At 43.2% G+C, this 13,446-nt stretch overlaps 1 protein-coding gene across 3 annotated transcripts in view; it reads right to left on the bottom strand.

Annotated features, from left to right (window-relative positions):
- ryk (receptor like tyrosine kinase) overlaps positions 1-13,446 on the bottom strand; it is a 45,118-nt gene that overhangs the window by 8,651 nt on the left and 23,021 nt on the right. For all 3 annotated transcript variants that reach the window (XM_083970587.1, XM_083970589.1, XM_083970588.1), the window contains 4 exons: positions 10,605-10,730; positions 3,296-3,382; positions 2,330-2,399; positions 1,518-1,650 (listed from right to left, as the gene is read on the bottom strand). In XM_083970587.1, the coding sequence (XP_083826713.1) occupies positions 1,518-1,650; positions 2,330-2,399; positions 3,296-3,382; positions 10,605-10,730 (416 nt within the window). The remainder of the gene's footprint in view (positions 1-1,517; positions 1,651-2,329; positions 2,400-3,295; positions 3,383-10,604; positions 10,731-13,446) is intronic.

Raw genomic sequence — 13,446 nt, 5'->3', positions numbered from 1 at the left:
TCGCCATGAGATTCAGCATGGCTGCACACTTGTGGTTTCTTGGCTGAGTCCATAATAGCAACACTGATGCGTATAATCATATAATTGATATTGATAAACAATATTGTATGCAACTGAGGGAAAACGATCTGCCAGACAGTGTTCATAAAGTTCCTCTTTTGAGGTTTGAGCAGGAGTCTGACATTAAAGAAATGTGTTTTGGTGTGTGTGTGTGTGTGTGTGTGTGTGTGTGTGTGTGTGTGTGTGTGTGTGTGTGTGTGTGTGTGTGTGTGTGTGTGTGTGTGTGTGTGTGTGTGTGTGTGTGTGTGTGTGTTTTGGTGTGTGTGTGTATGTGTGTGGTTGCAGCTACTGAGGCCTGTAGACAATGGCCTCGCCAGCAGGTGTGTCTGAGAAAACACTGAGCACTGCACAGAGAAAGAAAGACCCCTCACTGCTAACAGAGTATATATAAACATCCTGTATAGCTGAGCAGAGCTCCTTTACTGCCAGCATCACACATTAATGCACACCTTCATGTTTCTGAATACTAGAGGCAGCTGCATGAACTCTGGCTGAGCCACAGAAAGCAGGAATGTGTTGTCTGTTTAATCTTATCTGACTGTGGACACCTTGGTTTCACCTAAATCAATTAATCCTCACAACACAGAAAAACAAGAGTCTTGGCAACAGAAAACTGAGATAAGAACATTTTAAATAAACAGCTCAAGCCAAACCAAGGTGTTGGTGCTGGTATTAGAAATTCAAGCACCATGCAAGTGGTTTCAGTGGAAAAATGACAGCAGTGGAACAACACTCAACATGTACCTCCCTCCCAGATTTAGCTCCCAAAACAGATGTTCACTCTCAGAATTAAATGAATGCCACTCTGTGGTGTTGTGCTCCCACACTGTTTTATCTCCTCCATACCGATACATTCCTGATTTATAGCTCCACGTTTCTTGCGCTGGCACAACTTAATGACTATGTCTTTGTCTCCAGACACTGCCAAAATTACATAATGAGATTTTTTGAGACCAGAAGTGCTGATGTGTTACCTGAGACTTTACAAAGAGGTCTTGATTAATGTGGATGAACGGCAAGCTTCATCTTGTGATTGTGCAGTGTTTGCTACGTCTGTCTCTCTGAGGTGATTGATCGGTTGGATCTGCGCTGTGTCTTTGCCAAGCACATCAAAGACTCCCTGAGGTTAGCCCATTCAAAAGCTTGATTGTCTTTACATGGCAAATGTAAATCTCTGCCCTGAGCTGTGGTATTATGACTATATCAACTGTCCTTCTAATAACAGTGCAAACAGTAGTTTTCTGGTAGGCGCTACTCAGTGCTGATTGACGCAAACACACAAAAAACTCTTTCAGGCTCCACGCTCAGATAGAATCTGACTCTTCTTCCAATTTGGGGGATTTATTTTAACAGCTTCATAAAAGTCTCAATGTGGTGCCATACCTGATTTGCACTGAAGCGTTTGTCTAAATGGTTTAATAAGGGACTTAAAGCTCCGAAAAATGTGGAAACCTCACCTGTGGGTTGTTAGCCTCAGCTAGCTTACACTGCCGCAGGAACAGCTTGAGATTCCCCCAAGCCATGAAAGGCAGCAGCACCATGGGCTTCTCTCCGTCCTCCGTGCACACATGGCTTATGGGCAACAGATTTCTGGAGACAGGGAGAAAGACCAACTCAGGAATGGAAATAAATAATATACAACTGGTTTTAGCAGGTGGCTGCAGGTCAAACGGGCTCGCGGAAGTCGACCTCCAAACGGTGGAAGAGGAAGTCAGCAAATCTTATCAACTTTGCTGACTCCAAAAAGAGGAAAAGAGAGGGAGCAGGCCAATGCAATGACAGATACAGTACAATAATAAAGGTGCAAACCTGCAAATGACATTTGATGCTGCTATCATTCAATAATTTCATCGCCACATGATAAGGAGCAACAATGCAGCATGCAAAACACGTGTATGTTGGAAAAAAACATGTTTTGCTCTGTTCAGTCTATGTTACAGTATCTGCTGGATGAGTAAACATGTGGTCTTCTTTCATCAGCTTTCAAACCGAGCCTTTTAACAAGGCGACCACAGGAAATGCTCTGACGGAATACAGTGGCGGGTTTGGAGTAAACCAGAACTTTTGCAGCTACTTTCAGAGCTGAAAACGTTACGAAAATAAGTACGAAAACAGTGATGATGGAGACATCGTGTCTATAAGCATGTTACAGGTTCACACTGTGATTTGGGGGTAGTTGGTTTGTTATTTTTATTATTAGGTAACTAATAACAAACTTTGACTTATTTCAAATCCTTAAATCAAATAGAAAAATTTCACTCCCACTTACCTATGATGAAGTCCACGGAGTTTGCAACTTTCAGTCACCATCATGGTCACCTGCACCTCGGACGCATGATCTATGAATGTTATCAGAGACAGAATCTGATTGTAGTGACCTTGTTACGGCCAAACCCTAGTTTGCAGTAGCAGCTGGAACGCTATGGTTAGATTTACTGTGACTCCGTGTACTGTTTGATATTCTTTTAATTGGTTTCCTTGCACAGATTCCTCTTCCAAGAGTCTTTTGCAATGGGGAAACTAGCTCTTGCCAAATGTTAATCCTTATGCACCTTTGCCATCATGCGACACTTATGGAAAGCCGTATTGTTCCCTTCCCAAAAAAAGCATGAGGAGGAAGTCAAGAGTTTAACAAAGCCAGGACTGGCATGAGTATATTGTTCGCTGAGTGGTATCCACCCCTCCCTGAGTAAACATGAGAGAATGGAGAGGTCAGAAGGCAACTGGCAGAGAAAACTGACACATGCTGCTAACAAACACCATGACAGTCCAACATGAAGGCGGCCTTTCGCTGGCGTGCAAAACCAGCAGCGTGACTGAGACCTATAACTCATTCCCTGTCAAATTTGTCTGCATGTTTACTGGACTGAAACCATGTAAAGCAATCTGCTGCAGCCATTAGAAAAGAAACTACTTTTTCTGATAGACAAGTGTTTGGTGAACAATGTATGATGCTCACTTTCAAAAAAAAAAAAAAAAAAAAGCACACCGTCGGCTGAGGTCTGTTAGTATGTTTCAATCTACTGACCGTTGTCATTCTGCCTACGTCTGTGACATTACAATGATGTCTCAGTCTAATGACGTTCTCTGAGCGTTACACTGTTCCCTTTGCCAAACCACACTTCCTAGAAAACCCACAGCGACTTACACATTAAAACACACTTAGCATGACAATACTTTTTGTTTCGTCCACAACTGTACAGTAAACTGATCACAGCCAGGGCGCAGCACCTACCTTTCACTGTCTTCACAAAGACCTGCTTCTCCTTACTGGGGTCCTTTTCATCCAGCAGCACACCGTGGAAGATGCGGCCAAACGTGCCTGTCAAAGACAAAACCACATGTTTTATTAGAGGAAAAGGGCAGGAGTCAGAAAGCCAAAGGCCTTGCATTCAAAGATTGAAATGTGACCTCACTCACTGGCTGCCATGCCTGGCTGATCTGTGGACGGAGCAGGGAGAGACAGGCCTGTGCTTAAAATGCTTTGTCTTGCACCAGCATTAGGCAGTTTTGACTCCTGTCTCACTGACAGAAGCCATTCAGAGGAGCTCAGAGGAGCTTTCATCACTTGGAACGATTCAGAGCGACATACAACGTGAAAAGGCCAAGTGAGCGGGTTCATCGCCTCCTTTGTATAAACTGTCACCCCATTGCTCCCAGGACTATTCACTGAGGTGAACACCATTTCAGAACATAAACCATCAACGTAAACTTAGGAAAAAAATCGGAGCCCTCGGGCTAACCAGGCCTTGTGTTTCGACAGGCGAAGAGACGACACATAACAACAGGGTGAGTGTTTTACTGTCTCCCTCCTGCCCATACCTCCTTCATCAAGCCTGTCCGAACCTGCTGGCTCCCAAAAACAGAACTCACACAGAGTTCAATCACCTCCAACACGTGGCCTATAGATCGTGTATGTTCCTTTTCTTATTATTCCAAGTAACATTTAAAGCAGAAGTAAGCCGATCCGGTCGTTTTGGCTAATGCTGCGTTCCAGGCAGGCTTTTGAAACCGTAAATTACGGTCACAACTTAGTCACAACTTACGACTTTGTAGCGTTCCAGGCAACCCACTCGTGTTTTTCCGACCTGTTTTACCTGTGAAAGTCACTATAACGGCCACTCATAACTTCCGACCCGTGAACTCGCACCAGATCAAACTGGTACGACTTCACAGGTTGGAAAAACACGAGTTACGGGCTGCCTTGAACGCACCATAACAGTCCTCGTCCCTACGTCACCACATTCACGGCATCCCTTGGCTGCACACACAGCCCTGCATGCCGTTCTCTCTCCTCATTGGATAAAAACTGTAGGATACGATAAATGTTTTCTCCTCGGCTCAGAGCAGAGCAGAGTGACTGAGAGACCCGTGTTTCGGTCCAAACACTCTATGTAAGTGATTGCTGTCGGAAGATATAACTATTTATGACTTATATTAACACAAACATATCGCTTACTTCTGCTTTAATTCGAATATATTCTGATAGGACTATCCAACAAAGGGGAAAAAGGTGAAATGAAACAAAAGGTTTTTCAAACAAACAAAGCAAAGTGACATGGTGAGGTCTCCAGCGCGAGGAACAGGCAGCAGCTTTGCATTCAAAGATATTTGATCACCACACCCTTTAAAAGTACAAATTCTCACAAGCTTTGAAAGCTCCTCGCCTTATTGCAAGAGGTGAGATATCAGGGTGCAGCAGATAGACAATCAATAGTTATTAGGGTATTGATCAACACAGTGTAGAGGTAACACAGGGCAATCAGATAACATGCTAACACTGCCCATGATGATATGATGTAATGTTTTGCAAGTATATGCATCATTTGGAAACCATATGACAGAAAAACTCAGAGCAACTAGTGGTAATGAACATCTCTGCAGAAGACTGGCTAACATGTTATGTTAATGCTATAATGCTATAATAAATACATTGAGATATTCATTTTAGAGAATCTGTATTGTATGTAAAAAAAAAAAAAAAAAAAAAAACTTAGGCAAAATTACAATTCAAGCAGAAAACACTACCCATGTTTATAAACAATGACAATAAACCACTAAGGGTTTTTTAAGTGGCGTTTAAAAACAGAACACCCACACTTTTCTCCTGTGTTGTGTTGTAGTCGCCCTTGGGCAACTATTACGTCATTCACATAGCCACACTAAACCCCAGTGTGGGCAAATCTCCAGATCGTGAAGTACAGTCTTGTTCCATACCATCATCACTCCATGACGACGCTGAATCGCCTCCAAAAGCATCCAGCGTCTAAAGTGTGAAGGTGGACTGATCGAGCCAAACTAAGACACAAGTGCTATGTTTACCTTTGATACTCAGCCAGCCAGGGAGATTTAGAAATGTCTTTCTGTCAATATGTAACATGCCTCAGGAGGAACAAATGTCTGCTATATTAGGCTCATGGCAGGTTTTCACTGACACTGATCTGACGAGGAAAAGAAAGCAGCATTCATGTTCACACCATTGTAAACTATGAGCCTTGTGTTGTTCCTAACCACAAACACATCACATCATATTACAGGTGAGGGCAATGTTCATAATTCAACCTTAAAAAATACAGTATGGTGGTCACCCGTCCCTACACAGGAGCCTGACAAACATCAAACTGCAGTGTTTGTCTCGTCAGACCTGGAAACACTGTTTATGTGTAACAACGTTTGAATTTTGCTTGCACCTGTCTCAGGGTCACTGACAATATGGAAAACAAGCAGGAGTATTTGTGTTGATATAACCACACCAGATTTACAGCTTTGTTGTTGATGTAGCCAGAGGTCTTCCCGAGTAACACATCTATAATTAAACTTAAGAGGTTCTTTAGATGTTTGTTATTCAGAGACACTGAGCCCATTCACTAAGAAATTGTGATATTTCAATTGAATAAATATGCTGGACTCAGATGAGTTGCACACGTTGCGACAGCTGCTCTATTGTAAGCTTCTCCATGCATACGTTTGGCAGGGTTGTTTTTTTATTTCAAGGCTATTTGAACTAAACTTTACAGCTACGCAGGAAAGCAAACAACACAGTTAAAGCCGGCATGTCTGTACTGGTCAAAGAGCCACTGTGTTGATTCTATACTGTGGCTTATTCTGATGCCCCTCCTCCGACAGCTTTTCTCTATGCTTCAAGTTGATGTATTTCATATCTACACCGAGGTGAAGGACACACAAAATGAACTTTCATTAATATTTAAGTCATAAGCTGCTGCTGCTGCTCGTCGGCCCCGAGAATATTCAAGGAATGTATTTAAAGAACGAACAAAGTTATCAGTGGCACAGGCGTAGGGTTAAGGCTTACAGACGACTGAGCACTGACATGATGTGAAGTCATTCTGACAGCAGCTATTCAGTGTGTGTCTGAGTGTGTGTGTGTGTGTGTGTGTATAAATACAAGCTCCTTCTACTTTCTTCCAGTTAGATTCTATTGACCAATATCAGTGAAATTCCCTACTTCATTATCACTTTATCTGTGTGCCTCTAATCTTTGTAATTAGCTCTGATTAACTGTGTGTCTTGTTTCTCACTGTTATGTTTCCTGCCTTTGATTTTCTCTATATTTCATTTCAATCTTTCTGTAAAGTCAAATGAATGAAACATAAAAATTATAATACACAATATGCTAGAGTGAGTGTTTCTCCACAAATATGTTTTGTACTCGCTCAAATACATGGTGCTTGGGACCAGTGTTACACACAGGGTTGGACTTTCCCTCCGCAGACACACTTTGTTCAACTGGCCAGCTTGGAAGCAACTGCTCGTTATGTACATTGTGTGTGTGTGTGTGTGTGTGTGTGTGTGTGTGTGTTGTTTCACATTTTGCAGCCTGTTGAAAGGGCAAGACCGTTGTTTTCAGACCCTTCACTCGGGTTTTAGTCGAAACACTTTTGGCAGCGATTACAAAGAGGTACAGTTTTCTTTTGGGATTGAACATTGTTTTTTCTGATGCCATGTACAAGGAAATTTCTTAAAGCCTAAGGGACCAAGGGGGAGGATTTGTACTTTTCCATCCATCACAAAGCCTTAGATTTATTACTGAAACTCAGTCAGTTTAATAAACTGTACCTGCAGCTTCAATCCTCCATTACTAAGCCCAAATACCGTTTTAATTTAACATATTTGCAGATCTTATAAATACAGTTAGCTGTCACCATTTTGCATCCAGCCCAGCTCTGAAATTCACAAATGTATATTATTTATGCTCTCCAGTGTCCTCCATGGTGTAAAATCGGTTGTGTAGATAAAACTGGTCCACAACAGCTGATGGTGCCTGGTACATATAACTATTAACGTCAGTGCCTGCTCACACGATGATTCCCAGACACCATCCTAAAAAACACAGCCATGTATTACTCCTATTAGGTCCTTGTGTTCAGGGCTTTAGTTTGAGTAAAAGCACAGATTCCTAAAGTATGTAGAGGACAAATTGCCTGAGTGATATTTGGCATCCTTAAGAATTTCTTCAACTGGAAAGCGCTTTACGGGAGAAGAGTTTCCTCCCTGAAAATTACTTGTGAATTGCCCTGCTTGTAAATGTTAAAAGAAATGAGTTTGGAGGTGGAAGGAGATTAATTTGTTATTCCTGTAAAGGTCAACACTTTTAATAATTCCCTGTTTGTGCCACATCTTGGTTATATTAGTGTTCGGGAGGGCAGGGTTAGTATGGATGGGAGTATTACTGTGAGCTGCATCAATGAATCTATTATAAAATGTGTCTGAGTGGCAGAGCAGATTCTAGACATGTGTTTAATAAAGAGATGATTGGTGCCGTTCTTCATGTAGTGGTCTGTGCTGGCCAGCAGCACAGCTGATGTTTGCTGCTGCTGGTTCTATTTGTTTCCAAGCAGGGGAGTTAACTAGCTCTATCTGCCAGGACCATATTGCCCCGGAGTAAACGGCCAAATAATACAACTGAAAATCAGAGAGCTTCATTCTGCCACACTGAGGGACATTGTAAAGGCGTTTGATTTTAATTCTAGGAACCGTCCTCCTCCAGATGTAGGATGTAGATATCATCCTCTGCAGCTTCTTGAAGTTCTCAAGTGTAAATATAAGGCGGATTTGAAACAAGTAAAGACATTCATGGAGGATGCTCCACATCTTCCTGTAGGATGCTCCACATTTTCCTGTGGAGTATCCGCAGGAAAAACAGAATCCTGTTTTAGCTCCGTCATTATGGGATATTGAGTAAATTATGAGGAGTGATGAATTACAATGGTTTGAGCATAAAACTGCAATAAAACCAGTGTTGTGCATGGGGTGTGTTCAGTGAAAGTCATTCATTGAATACTTCCATATTTTTTGTGAACACTTACAAATGACGAATGTGAGTGCGGATGGTGTTGACAATGGTGAGACTGGATGATGTCTCCATGGACACAGCCCAGCATCAATAGTATGTTGCTGTGATGCAGACACAACTACTAGTGCTGAAGTTAGTTTGTGTCAGCATTTGGAGCAGATTTGAACAAACAGGTGGAAATTGTGCTGCCAGGTTAAGGGCCTTTCACACCGAACGCGGCAAGCGGCGGAAGGCGGCGGCAAACCCATTCATTGTGTATGTGCTACCACGGCGCACAGCTCTGTGCCGAGCTGAGCAGCACGCAAGGTGCGAATCAGCGCGGTGTGTGGGAGGGGCGGAAGTGACCACAGTAAGCAAACGGTGTCCTAGCCTGCCCCAGAGCAATTGTTATATCAATCGCTCTGGCCTGCCCTACAGTAAAAATGGCACATAAAATAAAAAGAGGAGTAAGTAAGGGATAATGTATAATTCGGAGGTTGTTATGGAGAAATAAAACCCGACAGGAAGTATAGAACCCCGACGCGAAACGGAGCTGCTAAAAACTGTTTTTAATTCTGGCTTTAGCGCTGGTAACACGTCACAGTTTAATCCAGAGTCTGTGTTCAGTTTATGCTTGCTAGGAAATTTGCTCCGATGTTTGTTTTGGGAGAAGTGCTGAGTCTGTGGAAGCCGCGACCAGGGACCAGGGCAGCGGCTGTCACAGCGGCAGCAGCCGCTCTACTGAGCTGATCTGCCGGGGTCAAGCTCCGTCCTCTTCCCGGGGGATCCTGCACGCTTTAGAGGTTTACCGCTGGCTGGTTAAATTCTTTTTAGGAGATTAATGTTGGTCTCATTGATGAAATTTAACAACTGTGGCAGCCGCATTAGTTTGTTTGAATGAAAAGTGAGCAGGGCTGCCTCTGGGCTACGTACTGAAATCACTACATTTACGTAAATAAATAAATGTTTTACAATGAACCAATCAGTCTACTAAATTTTATTTTGTTAAGTCAACATGGTTACTGTAGGCTACATGGCAAAGATTATTACCACTTTATGACTTAAAATTACTCTGTATTTCTATGGGAGTCCTAAGGGAGTATTGCCACTCTGTTATATCAATCGCTCTGGTCGGCAGTAGTCAGGGCGGTGTGTTTCACTGCTTCCTTTCTCCCGACTGTGTCCGACGAGAGGCAACAGACTCGTCGGACAAGAGGCCGTCGGCGTCGTGTCGGGGCGGTGTGTGGGGGCCTTTACACTGAGTGTTCAAGGTAACTCATTCTTTAGTGGTACAATAATTCCTTAAAGAGGAACAATGCAAGTCTGGTCTCTTTACCGCTGTTTTGTTAACCCTCCTCCTGACCATGTACATTTATTTACAACGAAGCCAGTGAGAAATCAATCTATAGAGCGGTAGTCAGATAATGCTATATCGTATACAATGTTACGACCTGTATATCTGTGTAGTTTAATCATCATAAACAAGAGATTATAGTTCACGGGATGCGTTTGTGTGGCGGTGACGAGATCTGGGACACCCGATCTTGCAAGGTTGGTTTTCAGCCAAGACATGCTACGTGGAAGGCAGAGAGCCTCCATTCTCCCTCGTATCAAGTCAAGCCATTTATTAAACCATCACAATTACTCCAAAGCTGTTTAATTACGGTAAAAATGTAGCACAGTTAATCTACAAATCCTGCATAGTTCCTCTTTAAATCTGGGAGTGTCATAGATTTAGGGCTGGTGGAGGGAGAAGGAGGTTCTCCTGAAAGGAGCAGCAGACTGTTTATTTAAAAAAAAAAAAAACGTACCATGTCACGTTCATGTGATATTCATTTATCTATTTTCACATCTGTATGTGTTGAACTTTAAACTAGTGTGACCTGGGACAACACTGTGCATAACAAAATGAGAAGTAGGTGAAGGGGTCTGAAGACTTTCTGAATGCACCATATACGATGTCTGTGTGTGGTATTAAGTGATATACAATGTTAATTACAGCCACCTCTCCACTGACCTGCCACTCAAAACCACATCTCACATACAAAGCTAGACTAGTGAACAGAGAAAGGGGAAATCATGGTAACCACACCACATGACACAATCTGTGCTCTTGGCTCTTCAAAGAAGTGCTCATCAAACTCTCTGAATTTGTCTTCAGCTTCTCTGTGACACTGTTGAAATAATACTCCCACTCCATTTGAAGAATATGGAAGTCATTTTGCAGAGGAAAAACAGTGATGTAAAATACCTTCATGCAAGACATCTCGCAGTGTGACTCTCTCCCTTGAGATGGCGATGTCTTTCACTTTAGCTTTGGCCTCCATCAGAGTTACACTCCTCAGGTCATTCTTCTCAATACGGAGAGATGGGTAGCCTGTGAAGATGGAAAAAACACATACGTTACATCAAAGATACACATGATTCAAATGTAAATGAAACACTTTTGGGCTGATTGACAAGTCTTTTAACTTGGTTCAGCACAAGAAAACAACCTCTGCTTTGCATCACTTTCTACAGTCATATGTCCTGTGACACTACATTTCTTCTAAAACACACAAATCTCCACATGAATTCAAAGAATTCCAGCAATTACAAGAAACACAGTCAGCAAGATGTACGTACATGTACAGTACCCTACACATACTGTATTGCATCAAGGCAACTTCATGCAAAGTCCTGTATTACAGCACTGTCATTACATAACCTTCCTATGTACTCACTGTCACTAACTGCTGACTGAGGTAGGACAGTCCCTACATACTGTATACATATACACCTAAAGTCGCCTACAGTATCTGCACATAGATAATAAAACAGTATAAACATGAGCCCCTCTATCAACACGTGTACACACAGCATGTCGGTGATGAGCGGTAACATTGTGTAAACTCCTGTGTCTGCAGCTGACTGCTAGTGAGGTCAACCACGGTCGATGACAGCAAACCTTTTCTTGTTCTCATGTGCTACATCTGATGCTTTGTACAAAAGTTCTTACTCTAGTATGAGAATATGTGAGATGTGTACATGTATTCGATTACATTTCAAACACAACTTGTCCATGTTCGAAGATACAGTGCTGACATACTACAAGTAATAAACTACTTCAAATCTCTGCTGCTACATGGTAACTGTGTTGGAGTGGCACAATGCAGGTCAACGCTGCCCCCTGCAGGTTGAAACATAACAGCACCATGTTACTGATGAAAAAAATTCTGATACAGATGAACTATAAAATGTGCAAATGCACACAAGCTGTTAATAACAGAGACTGCAGAGATGGTAATCGGGGGACTTTAATCTCTTTACTGTCTGGACCTAGGACACTGATGTTAAATGTATAGGATTGGTGGATGTGGGGTGACTCCAGGTTAACTGACTTGACAGGATGTCTGTGTTTCATCCGTGACCCATACAGACTCCACTTCATCAGCATTTATAAGCAACACTGATCTTAAAGTGATAGTTCACCCAAAATTCAAATTTCACTAATTATCTACTCACCCTCATGTAGACTAAGGGCTGGGAGAATTTTCAGAGTCCTCCGTGCCTTCTCTGAGTTACTGGTCCGTCTAAATCTCGCAAGATTTAGACGGACCAGGAAGGGCAGTGCTGGGAGCATCCGCTACAAACAAGCTTAAAGGGATAGTTCAACATTTTGGCAAATTGGCCCATTGCCATAATCCCTATAGTCATAGCAGTAGGTTCGTTACCTTTATTTGTCGGTGTAAGCTATTTTTAGAACGGAGGAGCGGAGCGGCAGGCTGTTCAGAGCTACACTATGGAGGCTAATGGAATTTCTTGGTTTCCCTCATCAAACTCATCAAATACAAAATCCCAAAACTCCAAAACGCTTTCATGGACAAGTTGTGACCTGCACAATCACCACGCTATGAGATAATAATGGAATGTTACGAAACGGAGCCGTTTTCGAGGTAAATACAGAGTCTGCTTGCTGAAAAACTGTCCCTGAACGCAACGCGCATCAGCGGTTTTGCATGAATTTCCCTCTAAAACAACTCTGTCTCGTAACGCTCTATTATTATCTCATAGCGTGGTGATTGTGCAGCTCACAACTTGTCCACGAAAGCGTTTTGGAGTTTTGGGATTTTGTATTTGATGAGTTTGATGAGGGAAACCAAGAAATTCCATTAGCCTCCATAGTGTAGCTCTGAACAGCCTGCCGCTCCGCTCCTCCGTTCTAAAAATAGCTTACACCGACAAATAAAGGTAACGAACCTACTGCTATGACTATAGGGATTATGGCAATGGGCCAATTTGCCAAAATGTTGAACTATCCCTTTAAAATATATACTTAAGCCGTTTTCCCACTAAAATTAGCGGGTCGACGCGGGTTTTTTAAACGCGGGTCGACCCGCTAACAATCGGCATTTGGCCCCTTTCCCATTGACCAAAATGAGCCGAGTCTGACCCCCCGCTGAGGGATCAGACAGAGCATAAACCAGTCGCCCCGCTCTCATCCGCGGTGCAAGAGACACACACAGTCATGCCACAGCCGCCCGCCGCGGAGTGTCCTTCCGCCGAGGCAGACTCTCTGGCTGGCTGACCTGGAGCACCAGGACCGCGGAGGACAGAGAGTCTGCTGCGGCCGGATGACGGACCTCCGCGGCACAACACGTCAGTTAAACAGACTGTCGCTTCTTTTCTTTTCTTTTTTTCTATCGTTTTTGGTCAGTGTTCTCTGATGTTTTGATCCCAGTCTCGGATGAGAGCAGAGCAGAGCAGAGCTTTGTTTTGGTACGTGATATGAGACGCGACCGGCGCGATGACGTAGCGTCACGTAACGTTCAGTGTCATCACGTAAATTAGCGGGTTGACGCGGGTCTGGCGTTCCCACTGCAAGCCGTTCGGAGCCGAGCCGATTAAAGGCGATTTTAACCCGCGTCGCTTGCCGAGTCGTTTGACCCGCGTCGACGCGGGTTGACGCGGCTCAGTGCGCCTTTCCCACTGCCACCAAAAGCCGATTGTTAGCGGGTTTAAACGGGTTTTTTGGCCAGTGGGAAAGGGGTATTATTTAAATTTTTTCGGAACAATTTCTCATGTTGGGGCTTCAATACAAGAGGGACATTACA

The sequence above is a fragment of the Trachurus trachurus genome, assembly GCF_905171665.1.
Source record: "Trachurus trachurus genome assembly, chromosome: 4".
Classification (NCBI taxonomy): domain Eukaryota; kingdom Metazoa; phylum Chordata; class Actinopteri; order Carangiformes; family Carangidae; genus Trachurus; species Trachurus trachurus.
Note: the sequence above shows the minus strand (reverse complement) of the source record. Positions and strands in the feature narration are given on the sequence as shown.